The sequence below is a fragment of the Artemia sp. Qi Xiang Cuo genome, chromosome 12 (assembly GCF_049724085.1).
Source record: "Artemia sp. Qi Xiang Cuo chromosome 12, ASM4972408v1, whole genome shotgun sequence".
In the NCBI taxonomy this organism is placed as follows: domain Eukaryota; kingdom Metazoa; phylum Arthropoda; class Branchiopoda; order Anostraca; family Artemiidae; genus Artemia; species Artemia sp. Qi Xiang Cuo.
Window position 1 is genome coordinate 22,415,031 of NC_142805.1, and position 25,876 is coordinate 22,440,906.

The 25,876-nt window shown below is 35.9% G+C and overlaps 1 protein-coding gene and 1 pseudogene across 1 annotated transcript in view; both read right to left on the reverse strand.

Annotated features, from left to right (window-relative positions):
- Window positions 1-12,357, reverse strand: part of ninaC (STKc_myosinIII_N_like and MYSc_Myo21 domain-containing protein ninaC) — a 386,065-nt gene extending 373,708 nt beyond the window's left edge. The window contains exons 1-2 of the mRNA XM_089097735.1: window positions 12,225-12,357; window positions 4,557-4,735 (exon numbers count right to left, since the gene is read on the reverse strand). Coding sequence (XP_088953861.1) covers window positions 4,557-4,735; window positions 12,225-12,357 — 312 coding nt within the window. The remainder of the gene's footprint in view (window positions 1-4,556; window positions 4,736-12,224) is intronic.
- An 11,204-nt stretch (window positions 12,358-23,561) lies between these two features.
- Window positions 23,562-25,085, reverse strand: LOC148945896 (facilitated trehalose transporter Tret1 pseudogene; annotated as a pseudogene).
- Between the last annotated feature and the right edge of the window lie 791 nt (window positions 25,086-25,876).

A 25,876-nucleotide genomic window follows, 5' to 3' on the forward strand; every position in this document is an offset into this window, starting at 1 on the left:
ACAGAAATTATTCCGTAAATGAAAGGGGCTGTCCCCTCCTCAACACCTCGCTCTTTACGCTAAAGTTTTTTATTGTTTTTAAAAATAGAGTTGTGTGACAGAATCAAACTTTAGCGTAAAGAGCGAGGCGTTGAGGAGGGGACAGCCCCTTTCATATACGGGATAATTTCTGTTCGTTTTAAGTTTTAATGTCACTCCTTACTTTCAGTTAAAAAAAACGTGTTTTTTTCAATTTACTTTCTGAATGTTTTTGAACTAATGTAGCTTTGATTTTGGCTCCCCTTACATGAACAATTAAAACAAAATTTGCATATCAATTTTACTTTTTTTGGCTAAATAGCTTTCTCGAAATTTTGTTCTTACGTAACTTACGAATTAACTTACGTAACGAACTTCTATATTCGTATGTTTTTACCGCAAAAGAATTTCGCTTTACTTGGTAAGGACTTGCAGCTGCGCCTACGAAACGGACCATTTTTTTTTTTCTTGCAGTCCCAGAAACACCAAACATGCAAGCAGACCGAGTTCAATGGGCGCGAAGTGCGTGACAACTATATTCAGATTAAACTCCACATATGGCCAACATTACGCACAGCCTAAAAACACACTGATTTTACTATAAAGATCCCCTTTGGAAAAATCAACTGATTTTACTCTGAAGTTCCCCCTTGGAAAAATTCTGCAACACCCCCAATGTTTTAGATGTGAACACGAAGGCAGCAGAGAGGGAGGAGCCTCAAAACATGAAAACTATACATAGATATAGATGCTCTATGGTGGAACCCCTGCCCCTTGTAAACCAATGATAGGAATGAAGAATGCAAGGTACTATATGCAAGGCCGTATTCAGGATTTTTTCGGGGGAGGTGGGGGGGGGGGTATTTTTTCGGGGTGGGGGATTAGAAAAAAACTTTAAACAACGCATCACAAATATACTTATATGCAACTTTGTTATTTTTTACGAGTCGGAAAAAGATTTCGGGAGGAGGGAGTTCAAATCCGGTAGGCCCCCTCCTTCCATGGATACGGCCTTGACTGTATCCCTTAGATGTCAGTGTTTGAGGCAAATGCAGGCTACTTTCGATGCAGGCTTATATTCTAAAATGACACTTAAGTAAATGACTGATGAATATCGAAAAACGATCGTCCAGTAATTGACCTACTAGTAAATTGACCGTCAAGCAATTGACCTACTAGAATTAAAAAAATGATTAACTCAACAATGCAAGAAACCGAAACTTGTATGATATTTTAAAAGAGGAATGATAGCCGTTTAAATGAAAAAAAGCGTAAATTTTATGCATCTACTATGCAGAAACTATGTAGCAGAGTTCAAAATGAGCAAAATCCATAATATACCAAAGAGAGTGAAAATAAAGCCTGGTTGCATTAGTGAAGGGAAAACATACAAAACAATTTATATCTTCAGAAACTAGGAAGAGCTAGAAATCCGATTCTTAAAGGGAAAGAACCCCATATGCATTTATGCAGCTCTTAGTTGTACCGAGAGTCAAGTCAAAAAAAGAAAACGAGAGTGAAAAATCGACAAAAAAATGTGCTAAAACCATATGACACCGAACGGCTTAAGAAGATATACTACTACTACTACTAGCAACAACTCGCCACAGCACCAGGCCGCCTGAGGCCAAAACAGATACCCACAGTTCTCCTCTATTCCAGTCTATTTAAAGCTTTACATCCTCTCAGAAAGTTCTCATTTCCTTCAAATCTTTCTTTACGACATCCTCCTAACCCATCCGTGGAAGACCTGCTTTCCGTTTAGCCCTAGATGGTTGGCCGAAAAGAACAATCTTCGGCAATCTGCCATCCTTCATCCACAGAACGTTTCCTAGCCATATCAATCTTTCTATGTTATAGCCCTAGGAAGCGGGATTAGACCACACTTTTCGTACAGAGTAATGTTTGAGATACGGTCAGTCATTCGGGCATCCAAAACAATCCGTGGGCGATTTCTCTGGAAAACATCTGGCAAATGTTCATCCATTTTTGGGAGCACCCATGCTTCAGAACTATACTTGACCACTTGTCACTGCAGCTTCCTATATCCTAATCTTGGTTTGCAGAAATATTTTCATATTCTTCCAAACTTTGTTCCGCTGTGATAAAACATCCTGAGCCTTAGCTATCCTACTTTCAACAGCTTCACGGCACCCGGTGTCTTTACTAAGAATACTACCAAGGTAAGTCAAGCTCTCCGTTTGATCGATCTTTATATCTTTCTCTTAAAGGTGTAGTTGTATTAAGAATAATCAGATGATTCATATTTAATTTTTATGGACAGAAGCGTTGTCAAGCTCAAGTAATTAGCTTTCTTTATTTAGTTTACCGGTTCAATGTGGCAACGCTGACGGAAATTTGGTACTGCCCTTTGTAACTTGGAACAAATTAAGAAAATCGTGGTCTCCCGGTATGATTAAAATGTCTTTGGTGCTTTAAGAAACTTCATTACAGGATTCCAGCAGGCTTGGATTTTTGTATCATTTTACATAAATTCGTAGAGGTATTAAAATTTGTCAAAATTATGTTATGCTATTGTACTGAAATAGTTACTGTTCTACACATATATTTATTGCAATTTCAACGGGAGTTACGATTTTAGATGAATCAGGAAAATCTTGCAGGAAAATCCATTGACTATTGCCAGTTCTTTCCTTTGGAATTCCACGTCTTCTTAAAAGTTGAAAATTTGACTAAAGCAATTTTGTTAAATAAAAAATTGACATCTTTCTTCATTATAAGAATGCCTATTTTGATAAGCATGGCTGTAAACTGATTTATCTAATAGCCCAGTTTGAAGTTTAGACAGAGGGTGGTATATTTTGTCACGTTGAAATGGCTTTGCGACGTCATTACATTAATTCTGGTGAGCATATTGCAGGAAAACCTCTTAGAATCTAAAAAGAGCTAAGAAGAACCTTCGGAGAATTTTAGAATAAAATTTTTAACATTTTATTAAGAGGAAGTTTTACTTATTTTAAAAATAATTTTGCTACCAAGAAAAGCTATTTCTTCATACCAGATTCAATACAGAAGACAACCAAATTTTCAATCACATGAATACACTTTGTCCACCTTGTACTGTGTACTCTTTCATAATTTTTACATTGACTTTACATTGACTCTACCGAATTTCTGCTCTTCCGAAGCCAATATTAACGGATATCAGAATCTAGCTTAAATCTTTCTTATTTAGAGTAAAAACGTCAAAATAAAACTAGATAATAGACTTGATTTGATGATGATGTTGAAATTGTGTCTTTACTGCTTAAAGTCAATAATCTAAAGTATTGTAATCTAAAGCCAAATAAATTAAACAGGACAAAACCCGGAGAAAAAACCTAAAACATCAAATTATATCTGAATTAGATAGGAGCTACTTAATTGTGTATTTGAATTGAATATTAAAACTTTTTGTTTTCTTTTACTTTTGCTCTGCATTTGTTTGGAGGTTTCTTGTAGTTTATTGTCCAAATAAATTAAACAGGACAAAACCCGGAGAAAAAACCTAAAACATCAAATTATATCTGAATTAGATAGGAGCTACTTAATTGTGTACTTGAATTGAATATTAAAACTATTTGTTTTCTTTTACTTTTGCTCTGCATTTGTTTAGAGGTTTCTTGTAGTTTTTTGTTGTTTTTTTTTACCTATTTTTGGCTTTTAGGTTTTTGGTTTCAGAGTTGTCAGCATGTTTATAGACTCTTCCTTGTTTTCCATTGTGTTTCCGTTTCTTCGGGCCTTCCATATTCGGGCCTTCCATATTCAACAATCTGGAACTTCGGCCCTCATTCCAGATTGTTGTGTACACCAGCCAAATAGTTACGGTATATTTTTCTTTCATGGCTTTCACAGACGAAAAGTTCAGTTTCTAGACTTTTATTTCTGATTTTTCATTTGAGACTTTGATCCTCAGTTAATCTTCTTTAATCTTCAATTAATCACAATTAATATCAATCTTAACTTTTCCCTTTCTTCCAGAAAATACCATAGAAGTTATTCGGTGGTTGCATTGGGGTGGTTTAAAATCGAGTTAGAAGTCTAAAAAAAGTATAACCTCAAGGCAAACCACAGTTGATCTGCATCTTAAATTTCCCTTTCTTTTATAAATCTTTGAAAAGTTTATTTAGTGGTTGCATCACTACTACTAATGCTGCTATTAACAACAGCTCACTGCAGCACCAAGGTGGTTTAAAAATGAATATGAAGCACAAAAGAAAATATGATAATCGTTTCAAACCGCAATTGATCTTCGTCTCAAATTTACCCTGTCTCTAAGAAAGATCCATAAAAAGTATTAGGTGGTTACATTTGGGTGGTTTAAAACAAAGTTCGAGGCATAACGTAAGTATAACCTCCAAGGCAAACAACAGTTAGTCTTTATCTTAAATTTTCCCTTTATTTAAGAAAGCTCCATAAAATGTGTGGTTGCCTCGGGTGGTTGTATTACTGCTACTACTACTTTTACTACTAACAACAGTTCTCTGCAGCACCAGAGTGCTTTAAGAATGAATACGAAGCATAAAATAAAACATAACCTCCAAGGCAAACCACAGTTGATCTTCATCTGAAGTTTTCCCTTTTTTTAAAAAAGCTCCGTAAAATGTAGGAAAATTTGGGTGGTTGCACAAGTCTTTAAGAATACGATATTCTTCTTCAGCCTCTGTAACATATTCTCCAAGACACTCCAGGATCTTGATCGCAACTTTTGTGTTACCTAAAAGGAAAAGGAATTTAGGACTATTCTATCATAATATTAATGCCGGATATTTGCAACAATTTAGTTTACAAGGATTGATTTGAAAAAAGACAATAGTTTCAGAATTCTTTTAGCCGATTTTTTTTTTAACTTAAAGTGCTTCGTTTATTCGTTTTCAAAAAGCTCATAGAGAATCTTGCAATTTTTTGAACTAGCACTTTTCTTAGATTTCAATGGGATTCACTAAGTCATATAATTTCGGAAAGAAAATGGAATTGTTTTTGAGACGCACTAGGTAAGCTTGCAAAAATTAATTTCAGGAAATTGCGTTGGTTTTTGGATTTTTAAATTTTAAGCATTAGTTTTTATGGTCTAAGTCCATAATTGAGGCTGTTGAGGAGGAGACATGTCAAGATAACAATTCTAACTTCATAATATGCAGAATAATTGCAGATTTCGAATAATTGAGGAAATTGCGTTGGTTTATGGATTTTTAAATTTTGGTTTATGGATTTTTAAATTTTAATCATTAGTTTTTATGGTCTAAGTTCAGAATTGACGCTGTTGAGGAGGAGACATCTAAAAAAAACAATTCTAAGTTCATAATATGCAGAATAATTGCATATTTAGACTACAGCTCCACTATAATCTCCCCCCCCCTAATATGCAAATAGATAGCTCAAAATATATATTTCTCCTAAGTAATCTTGTTTCAATCCGTTTAGCTGTAAATTGGATCAACTGTGACGAAATCTAAACCAGAAATAGCACGGGAAATATATAATTTGGGCTACAATTATTCTACTTAAACTACAATTTTTTAACTACAACTAAACTACAATTATTCTGTATATTATGGGGTAAGAATTATTATTTTTCAATCTTTCTTTCTTAACAGCCCGAATTTCAGTCTTTTTTTTATCTTTTTATTTCCAGTTTTTATATAATTTAAGATAATATAAGATTTATTGCAAAAAGCCTGCGGGCCATAGCAACACAGAATACAGTCTACAAACAAAGCTCCGGAACAAAATACACCTTTAGACAATATAAATAAAAAAGAAAAAGAAAAAAGAACAAAAAAAGACGAAAAAAAAGAAACACACCAAGGTTCAACATTTTAACTAAACAAACACCAATCATGATGAAATTCAAATCCTACAAACCGTAACAAGCTATCCCCTCAAAGATGATTCCCTATGTTTAATTCCTAAGCGAAGAAACTTACACAACTGTTTAATGGCATATGCGTTCCTCTCAGCCATCTGCTCTATTAGCCAGTATTCGCTCCCAAACACTCTTCCAAAATATTCATTCCGTAACCCATACAGCTCTTCACACTTGAATACAAAAAGAAGTAAATGCTCATTCACACATCCACGCATAGGGCAAAACTAGCGGCCAGCCGTCGGCTTAAACTTTCCCAAAAATTTCCTTCTCTCAACTAGATCAAGACTATCCCCTCTTACCAACAACAAATTCTCCAAATCTTCTTTATTCATCCTAAATTAAAATAAGCCTCCTCTCCCCAACAGTCTTTAGCTCAGGAGTAAAACCTCAAAGACATAGATTGGTCCTTATGAGCTTGCTACTCTTGGATTTCTTGGTCATTTAGGGCTCGCTGGACTTCTTTCCATACTGTTACTCTTTCGCCCATTGGACATTTTCCTTCATTCCACATCTCCGAAAGGCAACAAAGGTCCGGTATTTTTTTGACCTGATTTGGCCACGAATCACGTCTACCGTCCTTCAAACTCTCTAAATAAGCTATTTAACAAGCCAAACTATAGGTAGTCTAATTTTTTTCTCCCAAAATTTTACCATTTTAACCAATCTAACACTCCTTAAAGTGAAAAGCCCAAAAACTCTTTTCAGTAAATGAATTCTCCAAGTCTAAAATTCTCTTAAAACATCTTAGCTGAACTACTTCTAGCTTAGCTGCTGTATCAAAACCCCAAACATCAGAACCCCGATGTAGACTAGAAGCTACTTTTGTCTGAAAAACTCTTTTCCGGATCCTCAAGTCACCTAGCTGACCTAAATTACTTCTCAAAACAAATTTATTAGCCTAGTACCCCTTTAATTACAATCTTCTACATGCCTAGACATCCTTAATGCACTAAACTTAACACCCAAATAAACAAATTCCTCTTTAACCTCTAACATAATTCCTCCAAATTTAAAAATAATTCCTCCAAAATTAAAATGAACCTCAGAATCAACATCCCCTTTGCTCCTAAATACTAGTACTATTGACTTCTTAGCGTTCAACTCTAAATTATTTTTTTCTAAATAATTTTTTTTTATATCAAATTACTTCTAAAGATTATCTCTACTATCCCCCACTAGAGCTAAGTCATCCACGAACAACATACATGATAGCCTAAACCAACCCAAAGATAGGCCTACATAAGGGGCTCCATTACTTTTCATAAAACTATCTAAATCATTAACAAACAAGGAGAAAAGCTTAGGAGATAAAGTAGATCCTTATTTCACACCCACATGAGACGTAACTAGCCTAGAAAAAATTCCCATAAGCTTCACAACAAATTTCACCCTCCGATACATATCTGCTACTATTGCTACAAAACAAGACGGCAAGCCTATTTCCAACAGACTTTCAATTAACAACTTCCTCTTTACCAAGTCAAAAGCACTTTTCAGGTCTAAAAGAGCTACGAATAGCCGACCATTTCTCCCTCTCTAGCATATTTCCTTCTCAGTATATCCAAAGTAAAAAAATGCACTTAAATTTTTGATTTGCGCGTTTTATACTACCTTGACTTTGCTAATGACCGGTTCTCACTAAGATTGTACCTTCAGTACCAGTACCGTATCCCTAGTGCCATAACCAGTACCAGTGTCGGTGCTCTTTGGATATGAACTGAGGATAGCAGCTTGGTAACTTCACCATCCGGGGGTATTTAAAGCCAGGATAGCAGTCTACTACCTTAGTGGATAGCTATCCCTTGCACTTTACTAAAAACCATTTTCACTTAAATCAGTGTTTTATTTATTCTTTTTTTTTAATTGCAATAGCATCAATGACAACACAACTGGAAAAAAAAATCATATTTTGAGAATAGGTAAGGCTAACAAATACGAGTGTTGCTATATGTCCCCTCCCTAATTGAATTTCTATAGACTGAATGTCATTTGTATTGTATTCAAAACGATATGCATTTTGAACAAAATGGTTCTTGTTAGTCAAAACATCAACAACAACAACAACAACAAAATAAAAATAAAATTATCGTAACAGCCAAGATTGCTGAAAACAACTAATGAAAGTAGACCGGTTGTTTAATATGTAGTGATTTTAATTCCTGGAAGCATCAGCAACTTTTTATTTATTAAGGCTATAGAAGACATAATCTTTAAAACATATTTTGTTTTCGGTAAAGCGCAAATGACGCTCCTGCCTTTAAAAGGCTCAGGGGACTGTTTGTTTTTAGTTTTGCTTGACTATTGAGTGTTATTTCTGTTCTTTTTGGGTCTCAATTATTCATTGACAGCAATTTCCGTTTGTTTTAAGTTTGATTTATCATACAACTGCCATCTTTTGTGGAGATAATTTTTTTAACCAATTTCTGTTCGTTTTTAATTGACAGTGTTTTTTACAGTTCAACAAAAGGATTATTTTAAATTTTTTTTGGTTTTCTGCTTATCTTATTATCTGTATGCTACTTGTACGTTATGTTATCCATAATAGTGTTTTCTATGGGTGTATTCTGCTTTTTCTTTCTTTTTTGTTAAATTTATATTGCTCCATTTTTTGAACCCTTGTGTGTTCCTTTGGTAATAAAGACGATGATTTATAAAGTAATACATGGCAGCTATATTACTCTTTACCTAGGCAGCACTTGTGTGCCGCCTATGATATATATGTGCGTTGCCTAACAGAGTAGTAGTTAATAGGCACCAAAAACAGAAAAAATTAGATAACTCTAGAACTAATTAACTAGGAAACTCAATAGGATTCTTTTTAAAACTTCTATGGTAATTTCTATGGAGAAACTTTCCCAGTGCCACCCGCTTGAAAAAATTACTTTTCAAAACAAAAACTTTGTGGATTCCTTGCCTATTATATCTTTCAAAGTCTCCTTAACCGTTAATAGGGACATCAAAAAAGAACTAAACAAGTGAAACCTGAAAACTCCTGTAAATGAAAGATAACAGGACTGTACTGTGATATACTTTATTGTTGCTGTAAAACCATTTATTTAAATGTGTCATACAGCATAATAAATAAATATTCCACTGAAGTATTCAGATTCGGTTCCCTGGACGGAACACGAAAAAAAAACAGACAATAAAAGTGAAACAATTTCTTTCTGCAGCCCAGGCACAGAAATTTATCATAAATACACCAAATAACAACCCATCAGCCCTTTAAGATCTTCCCCCTTTAAAAATCATAAATTAAACACAACGTTTCTAATTTTTTTTTTCCTCAAGTGAAACAAATTGTAAGAAACGAGCTAAGATTTTTTCCTTATCTTAGTTATTCCTTGCTGTCTCCTCCCTCTATAAACAAAATGGAATTAGAAAGAAATATAACGAAAACTATTTTAACGATATCTTAACTCCAAAACAAGGGAAAAGAAGTGTATCTATCAGTCACCCATGAAGACAAAAACGCATTCTAATCGAGGACAAATCAAGTGAGAAATTACCCAGATTCCTATGTTAAATGAAGTTCTAAGGTTACATATTCAGATATCTTCTAGGATTCATTAGGGTCAAATTACCCCTTAAATTGGACTACCTGAGTAGAACGAAATCACTTTATTTTAAAATGTGAGTGTTATCAAATGCTGCCAGAATTTCTCATAAATATCTCTGTTCTATTAGGAAACAAACTTCAAGCGCAATTACTAGGCCATGGTTGTTTCACTTACCCAGGTTCGGCTGGAACGGAAATTAGAGAGAACACCACCTTGAATTATTTCTTACCCCCTAAATAAGGCAATAGAATTCCTCCTAATCCACCCAACTGCACTAATTTGTTGTATGTTGCATATGTTAAGTTTCTTTCATTTGTACATTTGTATGTTTTTTTATATATTTGTAATTTTGTCCGTTATCTTGAACTTACTAACCGTTTGCCATCCTACACGACGATGCCGAAGAATTACAACTCATCTGGATGTACCGGCACCAAGACAGAGATAAAATATAGTAATTTTAAACACCGCGTGAAGGAAGTCATAGCAAATATCCTCGGAGTAGTAAAAAGAAAAGTCAAAAAATAGATATACGAGAAAACACTAAAACACTCAGTAAAAAAAAGGGATGTGACCGGCTTAAAGGATGGTGCATTTAGATCCCGGCGTCAGGAATACCAAAAATCTGCTAGGGTTGACAGAAAGGCCTAATTTGACCGACAAGATGGAGAAAGCTGCATGATGAAACGATACAAGAAATTTTACCAGATTTTTGGAGAATATATTAAACAGAAAGAAGCAATCTTCCTCTTTTTGCTAAAGGCTAAAGACGGGAAAGTGCTTGCAAGTATGGAGGAAAGCATCGAAAGGTGATGGCACGCTTCCAAGCTACGTGTGGAACGGGAGTTACTAATGGCAGAAACCAATACTCCATAGCCTGACTCAATCCACCAGAAAACCATTCTTATGAAAATGTCTGTACAGACCCGCTAATTAGAGAGGAAGCATTCCAGTCAATCCAAGTACTTAAAAACAACAAAAGTCCTAAAATAGATGGTGTACCTTCTGAGCTACTGAAAGCGCTACCCCAGTCAGCCACAGCTGTGCTCCAAAATCTTGTTATGGATGTAACAAGGTTATGGACAATGCATACATTCCCGATGACTGAAAGACTTCGGTAATTGTCCCTATTTTTAAAGAAACAGACCAATGGAATGTAAAAACTATCGAAGCATATCCCTCATCCCGATTGCTGCCAAGATAATCGGAATCACACTTTTAACTAAGTTCTAAGACACTAGAAACTCCCAAACGCAACCCGATCAAGCAGGATTTGACCAGACATAGGTGACGCTGGTTAGATCTTTAGCCTTCGACATATCTTAGAAAATAGTTTCAATCATCAGCTGGAGCTAATCCAAAGCTTCGTTGATTTCATCAAAGCCTTTGATTCGGTCCGTCAGGACACCACATAATTAGCAATTAAAGAGGAAAACGTCCCTCAAAGTATCACCAGGCTGTTAAATGCTTACTACGACGAATCTAAAGCCAAAGTCAGAGTCAATGGTTCACATTTGGTACTTATTAAGGAGGGTGTACATCAAGGCTGTTTCCTCTCCCCGATCTTATTCAACTTCGTCATCGCTTGGACTCTAAGAGCATATAAGCAAAAAATGCCTCAAATTCCTTTTGCTACCAGTATATAACAAGAAAGCAGGAGGACAGAAGAGAATGTGGCTTGTGAAAGCCAAGTCTGACCTTCAACTTATTCATGGCATTTGGGCGAAGCTGGCAACGTCTCCGACTCGAAATCATGAAAACTGTCATCCTCCGGAATATTATAGTTAAAATTAAAAAAAAAATCATCCGTATGACGTTCCATGATTTGAGCCCCAAAGTGATCCTGAATTTCCAAAATATTTAACGGGTTAATAAATCACTTTAAAACCAATAAGAATGCTATTTTATAAATTATAAAAGTAAATTAATAAAATATAAAAATAAGCATAAAAATAACAATCAATGATTTTATACCGATATTTTTTTTTTAATTTTATCTGAAATATTTTCGAAGATGACAGGCTCCATGATAACAAGCCGGTGACGATCCTAGCGTCACCGAAATTTTGGAAAACCATCAATCAGTTGAAGATCAGACTCGACGCGTTTTATTTATTGATTTTTTTTTTTTTTTTTTTTTTTTACTGAACGAATTACGGTGTCTTGCTAAAACAAAAAGAAACACCCATTACAAAAATCTGAAACTAGGTAGTTTTTCCAAAATGAAACAATTAATGAGTCTCGATAAAATAAATAAAATGCTTATTTAAAAAAAATCCAGATATTAATGACTTTTTGGGATCCATTCTTGCAACTTTGTAAATTTTACACCTTGTAAACTTGGCTGTTTTTTTCTTGGCAATGATAAATGTCGGGGAGGTTATGGTTGCAGCATGCGCTGCAACCTTGTAAAGAACGAATTCCAACTTTTACTAACCAAAATTCAAAAATGCGTTTACAAAAAAAAAAAGTCAAGTGAGGAATCACAATTTGAAGATGGTTCAAAAATGGTAACTAATATTTCGATAAACTTAATATTAAAGTTTATAGCAAAAACAAATTTATAAGAGTTCCGAAAAATTATACAGAAGCTGGAGGTATTAAGGGACAAAATCCCCTAGTTGGAAATTATTGTTGCAGTATATCAGTTTTATTATCTGTTTTTGGTTTTATTAACCTTATTTTTATCATTAAATTTTTAGCATTAAATTATGGAGGGTGTGAAATCAAATTCCGGAACAGAGATATATTTATGCCACTGTATTTGAAGATCTTACCGTTCTGTTTATCTATTCCTTCATAAACTTCTCCGTATGTTCCAACTCCAATAACAATTCCAAGTTCAAATCTTGGGGTTGGGTCTTCAAGATTTGCGAAATCCAGATATTGGCTTTTCCCCCTATAAGTCATCTTTGAAGAAGGTTTAGCGATACTATCCAAATTCGATGCGAAGACTGTGGTCCATCTCTTCGATTTTTTCCGGCCGTAAATTAGATTAACATTTTGAAGCTATTTGTATGGCTTTATGTTCTATTAGCTTTGCTGAATACATTATTCAGTAAAGAGGGAACTTTAATATCGATTTTCCTACTGATTCCTTAAAATAATAAACATCGACATTGTTTCCTGAAAATATCGAAATCGCAAAAAAGCTCAGATTTTGTGGAAGAGCCCTAATGGGAAAATCCAACATCTTCTAAAAATTTCTTTGTGAAAATTTCTAAAAAGAAAATATCTTAAAATTACTTCCTTAAAGTATAATTCGACATTGTTTCCTAAAAATACGACAAAATCGTTGATTTGCAGGAATTGCCAAAAAATTAAAAGAAAAAAAAACAAGAAAGAGAGAAAAAATATCTCAATACACAGATGCCTCTGTTACCCATCAAACGTTCCTCAATTTCACAACTAAATTCTGGACAAGATAGACAGGAAGCAGGCACATGAACGAGAATTTGTTTCATGGGGCTCTGGATGTATTTTACAGGGGGGGGGGGAGATAGGAAAACTGTTCAAAAATGATGGAAATTATTTTAAAATACTGAAAACTATAAGGAAACCTGTTAATACCTTGGCATTTTAGGGGCAAGGAAGAGAGGATACCCTTGCCTCGCCCATGCACGCACACCATGCACGCACATATTGGTTTGCCGTGTTTCATAGTCATAATGGGAAATCTTTTTACAGATTTTACAATCTGTTTTTTGGAGGGGGAGGGAGGGGGTATTTTGGAACTATTTGATAAAGTGTTATTTCACTTCCAAAGTGCAATCTTTGATGCGGCATCTATGCTATTTGAATTAACCCCATGAAAATAACATAAAATTAAGGTGAATAGAACCCGACATTTATACTTAACGGCTTAAACACATGAACAAATTTCTATCGCATTTTCACTCTGGAAAAAAAAGGAAGAAACGAGCCGCAAACTAAACACAATCCATACTTAAAGGAAGTTCTCGCCTGTAACACTTCTACTGTAGACGATAAAAATAGAAAAAATACTAGCCTGCAGCACTTAGAGCCACGTTTCTCAGTAGATTTTGCGAAAAAAAAAAATTGAAAGAAAAATTAATAAAAAGATTTAATAGTTAACAAGTATCTTTTAATAATTAACAATCCTAAAAAGGGCTTATGCCGGATTTTGCCTCTCACTTACTCGGAGTATCTGTCTTGGCTTTTTTTTATACAATTAGCCACGGCTTGATGCCCCCAACTACTTGATTTCAATTCAAAATCCACATCATTCCAAGGGCAAAACTAAGGTAGATAGTCATAGGACTGAGGGATGAAAGATCGGATTGATTTCCATTCCTAGGGCATACATCATTCATGGGGCAGCACTAAGTTAGTGTCATAGAACTAAGAGATGAAAGATCGGATTGATTTAAATTCCTAGGGCATACATCATTTCTAGGGCAGAATTGAGGTAGAGTGTCATAGAACTAAGGGATGAACGATCTGATTGATTTTCATTACTAGAGCATACATCATTCCTAGGGCAGAACTAAGGTAGAGTGTCATAGAACTAAGGGATGAAAGATCAGATTGATTTTGGGTTGACGCGCGACGAACAATGTCCATCGGACTTGTATGCAAAATGGGGGACTGAATTTGCTTGAACTCACCGGCGAACAAGTGACCTAAGCCTAATAGGCTTGGCCACTTGTAGTCTAATTAAAATCAAGAATTTAAATCAAGCAGTTGTGGGCATCCAGTCATGGTTAGTTGCATAAAAAGCTAAGATAGATGCTCCGAGGGAGTGAGATGTAGAATCTGGCATAAGCCCTTTTTAGGACTGTATAAAAATGATGTCATTTCACTTGTTGATAGAAAAGTCTGTCATCCATCCGTCCATACATCATTCCTAGGCCAGAACTAAGGTAGATACTCATACAACTAAGGGATGAAAAATAAGATTGATTTTGGGTTGACGCGCGACGGACAATATGCACTGGACTTGTATGCAAAATGGGGGACTGAATTTGCTTGAACTCACAGGCGAACAAGTGACCTAAGCTTAATAGGCTTGGCAGCTTGTAGTCTAAATAAAATCAAGAATTCAAATCAAGTAGTTGCAGGCATCCAGCCATGGCTAATTGTATAAAAAAGCCAAGACAGATGCTCCGAGTGAGTGAGAGGTAAAATCTGGCATAAATCCATCTTAGGATTGTATAAAATTGATGTCATTTCACTTGTTGATAGATAAGGCTATCATCCATCCCTCCATACATCATTCCTAGGGCAGAACTATGGTAGATAGTTATAGAACTAAGGGATGAAAGATCGGATTGATTTTGGGTTGACGCGTGACGGACAATGTCCCTGGACTTGTATGCAAAATGGGGGACTGAATTTGCTTGGACTCACAGGCGAACAAGTGACCTAAGCTTGATAGGCTTGGCCCCTTGTAGACTAATTAAAATCAAGAATTAAAATCAAGTGGTTGCGGGCATCCAGCCATGGTTAATCAGAGGCTACTCTGTAGCGTTGCCTATAGTAAAGGCCATACGGCTCCAATGTTTTATTTTTTTTTTCCCAGAGGCACTTCATATGGAAGGGATCGTCATAGAAACTTCAAAGGGGAATCATTCGATTGGAAATCGAGAGTTCTAGTGCCCTTTTTTATAGTCGAAAATGATTGGAGGGCAACTGGCCCCCCCACGCCCATCATTCTCCCAAACATATCCAATCAAAATTTTGAGATAGCCATTTTGTTCAGAGTAGTTAATTTCCAGATAGAAAATATCCTTTTGAGGAGGACACTCCCCCACAAACCTATGGGCAAGTGTTTTAAGTTATGCCCTGGGGGCATTTAAGGTTTTTATAGAAGGCGTTGTCGTAGAAACTTCAAAACAGGCTCATTCGATTGGAAATTAAAGAGCTAGTGCCCTTTTTGATAGTCGAACGTGATTGGAGTGTAACTAGCCCCCCTTCCCCTACGCCCATCATTTCCCCAAACACATCCAACCAAAATTTTCAGATAGCCATTTTGTTCAACGTAGTTGATTTCCAGATAGAAAATATATTTTTGAGGAGGACACTCCCCCACAACCCTCAGAGCAAGGGTTTTGAGTTATGCCCTGGGGGCATATAAGGTTTTTAAAAATGGCGTTGTCGTAGAAACTTCAAAACAGGCTCATTCGATTGGAAATTAAAGGGCTAGTTCCTTTTTCAATAGTCGAAAATGATTGGAGGGCAACTAGCCCCCCCCCCACGCCCTAAATTCCACCAAACACATCCAATCAAAAATTGCATATAGCCATTTTGTTCAGCGTATGTGATTTCCAGATAGAAATAATATTTTTGAGAAGGAAACTCCCCCACAGCCCTCAGGGCAAGGGTTGTAAGTTATACCCTGGGGGCATATAAGGTTTTATAAGAGCCATTGTCGTATAAACTTCAAAACAGTCTCATTCTATTGGAAATTCAAAGGGCTAGTGCCCTTTTTAATAGTCGAAAGTGATTGGAGGGCAATTAGCCCCCCCCCCCTCCCCGACGCCAATCATTTCCCCAAACACATCCAATAAAAATTTTCAGATAACTATTTTGTTAAGCGTGGTTGATTTCCAGATAGAAAATATATTTTTGAGGAGGACACTCCCCTAGAACCTTCAGGGCACGGGTTTTAAGATATGCCCTGGGGGGATATACGGTTTTTATAGAAGGCGTTGTCGTAGAAACTTCAAAAAAGGCTCATTCTATTGGAAATTCAAAGGGATAGTGCACTTTTTAATAGTCGAAAGTGATTGGAGGGCAACTAGCAACCCAGCCATGCCCATCCTTCCCTTTAACACATCCAATCAAAATTTAGAGATAGACATTTTGTTCAGCGTAGTTGATTTTCAAATAGAAAACATGTTTTTGAAGAGGAAAATCCCCCACAACCCTCAGGGAAAGAGTTTTATGTTATGCCACAGGTGTATAAAGGTTTTTATAGAAGGCTTTGTCGTAGAAACTTCTAAAAAGGCTCATTTGATTTGAAATTTAAAGGGATAATGACCTTTTTATAGTCAAAAGAGATTGGAGGGTAACTAGCCCCCCCCCCTACGCCCATCATTCCCCCCAACACATCCAATCAAAATTTGGAGATAACCATTTTTGTTCAGCGTAGTTGATTTCAAGATTGAAAATATATTTTTGAGGAGGACACTCCCCCACAACCCTCAGGGCAAGGGTTTTAAGTTATGCCCTGGGGGCATATAAGGTTTTCATAGAAGGCCTTGTCGTAGAAACTTCAAAATAGGCTCATTCGATTGGAAATTAAATGACTAGCGCCTTTTTTAATAGTCGACAGTGATTAGAGGACAGCTAGCCCCCACCTATGCCCATCATTTCCCCAAACACATCCAATCAAACTTTTGAGATATCCATTTTGTTCAGTGTAGCTGATTTCCAGATAGAAAATATGTTTTTGAGGAGGACACTCCCCCACAACCCTCAGGGCAAGAGTTTTAAGTTATGCTCTGGGGGCATATAAGGTTTTTATAGAAGGCGTTGTTGCAGAAACTTCAAAACAGGCACATTCAATTGGAAATTCAAAGGGATAGTGCCCTTTTTAATAGACGAAAGTGATTGGAGGGCAACTAGCCCCCCACCCACGCCCATCCTTCCCCGAACACATCTACTCAAAATTTTGAGATAGCCATTTTGTTCAGATTAATTGATTTTCAGATAGACAAAATGTTTTTGACGAGGATACGGCCCCAAAACCTTCAGGGCACGGTTGTAATGTTCATCCCTCGGGGCCTCTAAGGTTTTTTATAGAATGCTTTGTCATAGAAAATTCAAAAAAGGCTTATTCGATTGGAAATTCAAAAGGATAGTGACCTTTTTAATAGTCAAAAGTGATTGGAGGGCCACTAGCCCCCCCTTCGCCCATCATTCCCCCAAACAAATAAAATCAAAATTTGTGGAAAGCCATTTTTGTTCAGCGCTGCTGTTGTCCAGACATAAAATATATACTGGTGAATGACATTCCCCCACAACCCTCAGGGAAAGGGTTTTAAGTTAGACCCTGGGTGAATATAAGGTTTTTATAGGGGGCGGTGTCGTGGTCACTTCAAACAAAGCTATTACGATTGGCAATTCAAAGGAATATGTACTTTGTTAATATTCAAAAGTGATTGGAGGGCAACTCGCCCCCCCCGCCTCCCCCATGCCCATCATTTCCCCAAACACCTCCAATCAAACTTTTGAGATAGCCATTTTGTTCAGTGTAGTTGATTTCCAGATAGAAAACATGTTTTTGAGGAGGACAATCCCCCAAAACCCTCAGGGGAAGGGTTTTATGTTATTCCCTGGGGGCATATAAGGTTTTTATAGAAGGCGGTGTCGTAGAAACTTCAAAAAAGGTTTATTCGATTGGAAATTCCGAGGCCTAGTGCCCTTTGTTAATAATCGAAAGTGATTTGAGGGCAAATAACCCCCCTCTCACGCCCACCTTTTCCCCAAAAGGTGGGGGACAGGTTGGGGGTTTTGATTGGATGTGGAAAACCTTTTCCACATCCAATCAAAATTTTAAGACAGCTATTTTATTAAACGTAGTTTTAAGTTCTGCAAATTAAAACTCCCCCAAAGCCCTCAGGGCAAGGGTTGTAATTTATGGATTCTCCGAATCCTTCATATTATTTCTTATGGAAGGGATGCTCGTATAAACTCTAGAGAGGGCTCATTTGATTGAAAATTGAAAGTTCTTGTTCACTTTTTAAGAGCCAAAAGAGATTGAAGGGCAAATAGCCCCTCTCCCTCCTCCACGCCCTAAATGCATCAGATAAAAATTTTTGGGATAGACATTTTGTTAAAATAGTTCAAAGTTCTGATAACAAAAACCTCCGGTGTCAACACAGCCCACCAAGGCCCAGGGCTAGGCGTTGTAAGTTATGCCCTGGGGCATAACTTATTAAGAGGGGTTTACAACTTATAGGAAGGGGTTTTGTATGGGAAGAACACATAGGAAATCTATTATAATTATCCAATTATAAAGTTAAAATACATACTCTGCGATAGATGCAAAATTGCTTTGGCACACAAATTCCTATTAAGGTCAATTCCAAACAGTCGTGATCCCTTTGTGTCAGCAAGTGAAATGGTCTAAACCCCCTTATTGGAGCTATTTTTTCCATCCATTCATTGTTGTCAATCGCAGTCCACAAGTTATGCAAGCTGTCTATTGTTGATATATAAGGTTTTTATCAAAGAGGTAATCGTATAGACTTTGAAAAAAGCCTCATTTGATTTAAATTGAAAGTTCTAGATCCGTTTTTAAAGTCAAGAATAATCGGACAGTAAGCACCCCCCCCCCAAGCCATAAAAACTTGAAACTTCTTGCAATCAAACACGAACAAAAATTAATTAGAAAAAACTTTCTGAAAAAAAAGTTTTTCAAAGAAAAGTAAAGGCCATTTTAAACTTAAGCTCAGGAGAAACAAATACCTGTTAAAATTCAAACTCAAAACGACCAGAAATTACTATTAAAGAATAAATGAAACCCAAAACGAACAGAAATTAAATAAACAATCATAGCAAAAAACATACATAAAGTAATAATATAAATGAATAAATAGATCTTAAAGCGAGTAATGCTTAGATTGAATATGAAAATAAAGTTTAAAACGAAAAAAAATATTTTGCTATTAAAGTGTAAATGAAAGTTAAAACGAACAGAGATTAAATTAACAATCAATGTGAACAAACATACAAAATAAATTAATGTAAATGAAATAATAAATCTTAAAACACATGGAACTTTAATTTAATATGCAATTAAGTTTGAATCGAATAAAAATAACTACAAACAAGAATTTGGGTATCGCCTCACTACAGAAGCCTAAAACCTACTGCGTTATTGGCGCTTTACTGAAAACGAATTATATTACAAATGTTTTCTTTTGTACTTAATATTTAAAATAAATATTAAAATTACAGTAAAATTTTGAACTGATGAGCTTTTGGCAATTAATATCATTATGCATCAAATATTCAGTTTAATTTATTAGTTCTTTTCAAGATTGATCAAGACAGATATAGTTTCACTACAAGCAAAATTTGGATACTGCGCCCTTCTTTAGCTGTAAAAACCTAAAGCCTTCTGCGTCATTGGTGCTTCACTGAAAACGAAGTACTCGTATATTACAAATTTATTATTTCCAGTTTTTACAGCATTGAAAATAAAATTAACAGTGAAGAAAAAAATCTTGAACTGATGGATCTTTCAACAATTAATATCATTATATATCTAATATTCAATTTGATTTTGTTTATACCTTCCAAGACTGTTCAAGACTCATATAGTTTTGCAATTTTTTTTAACTCTGCCATTTTTTGTAACTAATCGTTTGTTATGAAAACATTCTATGGCTTCTAGGCATTTCTATTTGAGCGGAAAACTGCACCTCAAACTTTGTGGAACATGCATTTTCTTGCATGAAACTCCAAAATATAATAAAATGTCAAGTTTAGGATTGTTCCACCACTCGTAAGCAAGTGCCATTGGTATTTTTGAATCCGAATCGTCAATTTAGGGGGTGGAGGGTAGGCTAATTCTCGTAGCAGCCCCATTCCGTCGTGGTATGGTTCGAATTATTAAAACCTGGCGTCCGGACTGTCATATAATCTACCAAGCATACAACTACCCCAAATCAGTATCAATAAATAAATGAAACCCAAAACGAACAAAAATTAAAGTAAATATTAGAGTCAAACTCAAAACGAGCATTTATTAATGTGAGTAGGGTTCAAAACCCCTATGCTTTCTAAAAGCCAGAATATAATTTGTACTTTACTGAAAAAAAATTCTAATGAGTTTACTGAAAAAAAATTGTCAATTTAATATACATATGCTGATATTTATTCCCTAAATTCTTAATTAATTTTTGATTTCTTAAAGTTACAAAAGTGAAAATATTTGAAAGAACTGTTTTCAGTAAAGCGCCAATGACGCAGTAGGTTTTAGGCTTCGGCAGTGAGACGATACCCAAACTATTCTTTAATAGTAACTCAAAATTTAATAGCAATTTAACAGGTATTTGTATCTCTTGAGCTTAAGTTTAAAATGGCCTTTACTTTTCTTTGAAAAACTTATTTTTCAGAAAGTTTTTTTTTTTAAATTTCACTCCAAGTGAGTGAGGTAAAATCTTGCATAAGCCCTTCTTAAGATTGTATAAAAATGATGTCATTTCACTTGTTGATAGATAAGTCTGTCATCCATCCGTCCATACATCATTCCTAGGCCAGAACTAAGGTAGATACTCATAGAACTAAGGGATGAAAGGCGGATTGATTTTGAGTTGACGCTTGATGGACAATGTCCACTGGACTTGTATGCAAAATAGGGGACTGAATTTGCTTGAACTCACAGGCGAACAAGTAACCTAAGCCTAAAAGGCTTGGCCGCTTGTAGTCTAATTAAAATCAAGTAGTTGCGGGCATCCATCCATGGCTAATTGCATAAAGAAGCCAAGACAGATGCTCCGAGTGTATAAGAGGTAAAATCTGGCATAAGCCCTTCTTAAGATTGTATAAAAATGATGTCATTTCACTTGTTGATAGATAAGTCTGTCATCCAACCGTCCATACATCATTCCTAGGCCAGACATAAGGTAGATACTCATAGAACTAAGGGATGAAAGATCGGATTGATTTTGGGTTGACGCGCGACGGACAATGTCCACTGGACTTTTATGCAAACTAGGGGACTGAGTTTTCTTGAACTCACAGGCAAACAAGTGACCTAAGCCTAATAAAGTCAGCTATAAAATCAGCCATCGACATAAACATATACAATAGGCCTCGTCCCTGGGTAGCCTAAATGACCAAGGGTGGCCAAAATAAAGATGGAGGGTTAAAAAAAATGTATATAATTTTTCATTTCAAGTTTTTTTATCTTAACATCCTTACTGTTTTATTTCGTTTATTATCTTTATAACTTTTTTCATCTTTATATTTGTTTCAGTATCTTATTGTCTGTATATTATTCTCCATTTATTGTTTTATTTTCTTTGTATCTTTGGCATTTTACCAATCCTGAGAACAGCGGTTCGAGTTCTGGTGTCGCTGGTTATTTGGACTGGAACGGGGGTCAGCCAGGGTCGACCCAGCTCTAAATGGGTACCTGGAGGATTCTGGTGGAGAAGTGTCAGATAATTTGCCCCCAAGCACGTATTGCACTCCCGATTGAAGGCAGTGAATAAGGAGATCGGTACCTGCGCAACGCAGACCACTGGTCAGCATGCGAAAAGTAAAGTAAAAAGTTTCGCATTTTGCATTTGTTGTTTTTATTTTGCTTTTATCATTATTAATGTTTTTTTTCCTTAAATAATTTACTAATGCAACTTATAAAACAGTTCGTGGTAACGAACTGTAAGTAAGGAGCGACCAGACTCAATAAAAAGATGGGAGGACAACTAGGCCCCCTCCCACGCCTTTTTTCTCAAAATCGTCCGATAAAAATTTTAGATAGCCATATTGTTCAGCGTAGTTGAAAAAACGTTAAGTTAAAAAATTTACGTATTGTTTACATATAGAATTTGTTATGGGGAAGTATGCATACATTATTCAGGGGAAGGGGGAATTATCTGCTTGTGGGATTTTCCAAGGGGATAATTTTCAATGGGAAGGGAAGTTTTCAGGGGGAAATTTCTCAGGAGAAGTTTTACACTGGGGGAATTTGTCATAATTTGTACATGAAAATTTTCTTATGTCTCGGTTTCTCTTTGCCGACTCAATTTTACGCGTGGAGATGTTAAGGTTGGCCTAATTGTCCAGGTTAAATTTTCACCAGGAATGAATTGTCTAGAGAATAAATCCTTGGGGAGGAGGAATTTTTTCGTGGGTTGCAGCGATAGCTAGCAACCTAGTAATAGACGATCACGTCCAATGTTAAGAAGTATAATAACCCATAACTCCTAAAAAAAGACTCAGATCAAAACAAAAAGTACACCAGTAGAACCGCCTGGTCCGTAAACCCTATATAGGAAACTTTCTGTCCCTTGACTTGAACAGCAAGGGAAATATATTGGCTTGAAAATCAAGAAAAGTGGCAGCTACTACAGCATTCCGCCTAAACGGAATCTTTTTTTTCTATTTTTAATTTTGTTATATAATTATTTTTATTAATTATGAAATATTTTAAATACATCAATTTCCTTTCAAATGAGCCATTAAATAGCTCTCAATGATTTTCCAGTGTCCCTTCCATTATAATTAAGAACGAATATACAGTTTTTATAATTATAATACAAAGGGGGTTTTAGAATACATAGCTTAGTCAATAGTGTTTTAACAAAAATATTACAAAGAGACTAAAAGTTTGTAATATAACCTAACCTTCTTAGAAACCATCATCATCCATTTGAAATAAATTTAAAATGTTGTCCCGGGAAAGCCTCGAAGTAAAAAGCTTAGGATTATGAGACCCACGCTCTACCTACTAAACTACCGAGGCTCATGTATTCAGAACGATTATACAATTTATGACAATATGGAAAAAGAGTACGTTGGCGTGGGTTTTATATTAAAAGCCGATCATTAGAAGAACAAACCATTGCATATATTAGACTGAGTTAGCTGCCTGGTTCTTCGACGTTCGTCTCTTACTATTCCAAAGAAGAAAAAGCCGTAGGCTTTCATATATAAAGGACCGATACAGTTCAATCAACAATCAACAACACAAAATCACAAAAAAATCACAAAAACAACAAAAAATCACAAACACTTGTACTATCCTCTTAGGAACTTCGAAACTCAGAATGTCACACATTCACAAATTTCCCTGAGATTAATTGTCAAGGCACGTTACTTCAACAATACGTTCATAAAGATAAAACAGGCACCAAATTTAAATCACATAAATGGAAATTTAACACTTGAAACCACATTGAAACTGTATAAATTTCAAAAGAATTTATACCGTTTGACTTTCATCTACTATCATGACAAGAATTAAAATGAGATGTTACGTGCACTTATATCAAGTATAAAGAGGTTTATAGACATTTAATTGTTCTAAATTTTTAGTTTCAAGAATTTTTCAATTGATTCTACTCCATCCAAATCGAATAGTCTGTTTCTTGATATTAATTTGATAACCAGGCAGGTCTAAGAAAATTATGATTTTACATAACTGGGGCTACTAATTGACTATTATCTTCTTCGTCCTCACTTTCAATGTTTCCATTATCATGAACTTTTTCTGGGCGCCATTTCTCATCTGCTGCGGGGCATACCACTACATTTAATGCATTTAGTTTCCTGGGATGCATGAACATCTTCTCAATGTCATCTAAAGCCTTTCCTTTTGTTTCTGGTAATAAGAAGAACACGAAGACAATACCAACAACGCAAGAAATGTCGTACAGCCAAAATGCTCCATAGTATCCAATATTAAGAGCCAATGTATCAAATGATTTAACAACGGTAAAAGTGCAACCAAGGTTGAAACAAGAAGAGAGTGATCCAAGAAGTCCTCGATATTTGGTTGGGAAAAGTTCACCCATGATCAAGAATGGCACGCTAGCGTATCCAAGTGAGTAAGCCAAAATGAAAACCATAAGTGATACCAAAGGAAGCCATCCAATTCCAGAAGCTGCTTCCTCTCCTTGCTTGAACTTGATATAGAAGTAAGCTCCCAAAGCACCTAGAGAAATGGCCATCAGTGCACCAGACGTCAAAAGAAGAATTCGTCGACCGGCTCTATCAACCAAAAACATAGCTGCAACAACTGCAATCAGCTGCACAATACCAACAATAATAGTTGCATCGTTAGCTGGTATAGTACTTCCAGCTGCTTCAAAAATTTGCACTGTATAATAAATAACTGCATTAATTCCACTGAATTGCTGAAAGAACATGAGACCCATTGACAACAACAAGGGCTTATGTACAGATCCTTTTTTCAGGTCACCAAATTTAATTCCTTCACTACCAGAACTGGATGCTTTCATCACGTTGGCCCGAAGTCTCTCAAATTCTGGTTCAATATTCGTACGACTTCCTCTGTAAAATTGCAGTGATTTCTTCGCTTCATCTTCTTTGCCTTTTGTCAACAAAAATGAGGGTGTTTCTGGCATATACAACATCGACAGAAGCAGCGTTAAAGGCAAAGCACCACAAATCCAAGCCAGTTCATCCCAATGTACATATTTACCAATGACGTACGTAATTACAATACCGAAGGCCAAAAAAATTGCAGTGAAGCTCCCAAGTGCTCCACGAACCCTTGGAGATGCACATTCACCAATGTAAATTTGAGCTGAGGGAGTCGCAACACCAATAATAAATCCTTTCACAATTCTACCGACTATGATCACTGAGGGGTGAGTCGCAAATCCAATAAGCAAAAATCCAATCGAATACGGTATCGAGATAAGCGTTAATGTCCATTTTCGTCCAAGAATTGCCAACAGCGGACCGGCAGCTAAACTACCAAAGACTGATCCAATTGGGGGCACACTACTGATCCATGATGCTTCATTGGTCGTGATGTTAACGTCTCCAGACTCCAGAAGTTTGGGCATACCCGGCGAAGACCAGGCACGTGAACAACCCATTATCATGAAGGCGAAGGATGCAGCACTTGCTGCGCCTATCTGTACCAACACCTTTTCAGGATTTTTGAAAAAGATCTTTTTCAAAGACATCTTAATTGTGCTTTATTCAGCGTCTGAAGAAAAATATCTTAGCCCTCCTTCAGCAGGATTTATCATCTTTTTAGCTTGTCTTTTAAAAATATCTAGAGGAGGTAAATTTTCACAGATATCGATTATGTTCAGCTCCTGCAGACAGAATAATTTTGCAATTGCCGTTAAATCAAAAATTGCTCTTAAATTAAACACAGCTTAATTATTTTATAATCTAGTTTAGGGATGTGATTTTTTAGTAGAACTTTTAATTAGATACTTGTGCTATATTATCTTTTCAAAGATAAGTTTGTCAAATCATCGGAAAAAATATCGCATCATCGAAATAGTTAAAAAATAAAACTATTCTACAGGGCCAGGAAATAGAGGCATGGCAAACCCAGTTTTCACTTTGGGCTTCCCTGGGTCTTTTCTGGGTTGCAGCAGCAGCTAGAAACCTAGTAAGAGACAATCACGTCCAATGTTAAGAAATATAAAAACCAATAATTCCTAAAAAAAAGTCAGATCAAAACGAAAAGTACACAATTAGAACCGCCTTGTCTGAAACCCCTATATAGGAAACTTTCTCTCCCTTGGCTTGAACAGCAAGGAAAATATATTGGCTTGAAAATCAGGAAAAGTGGCAGCTACTAAAGCATTCTGCCTATACGGCATCTTTTTTTCTTTTTGTATTCCACAGATAGCTTGACACTGGAACATCGTAGAGAGTTGTTCAATGGCTCATTTTGAAGGAAATTGATAGGGTTAAAAACCTTTTGTAATTAAAACAAGTTATATTTTTTAAAAATCAA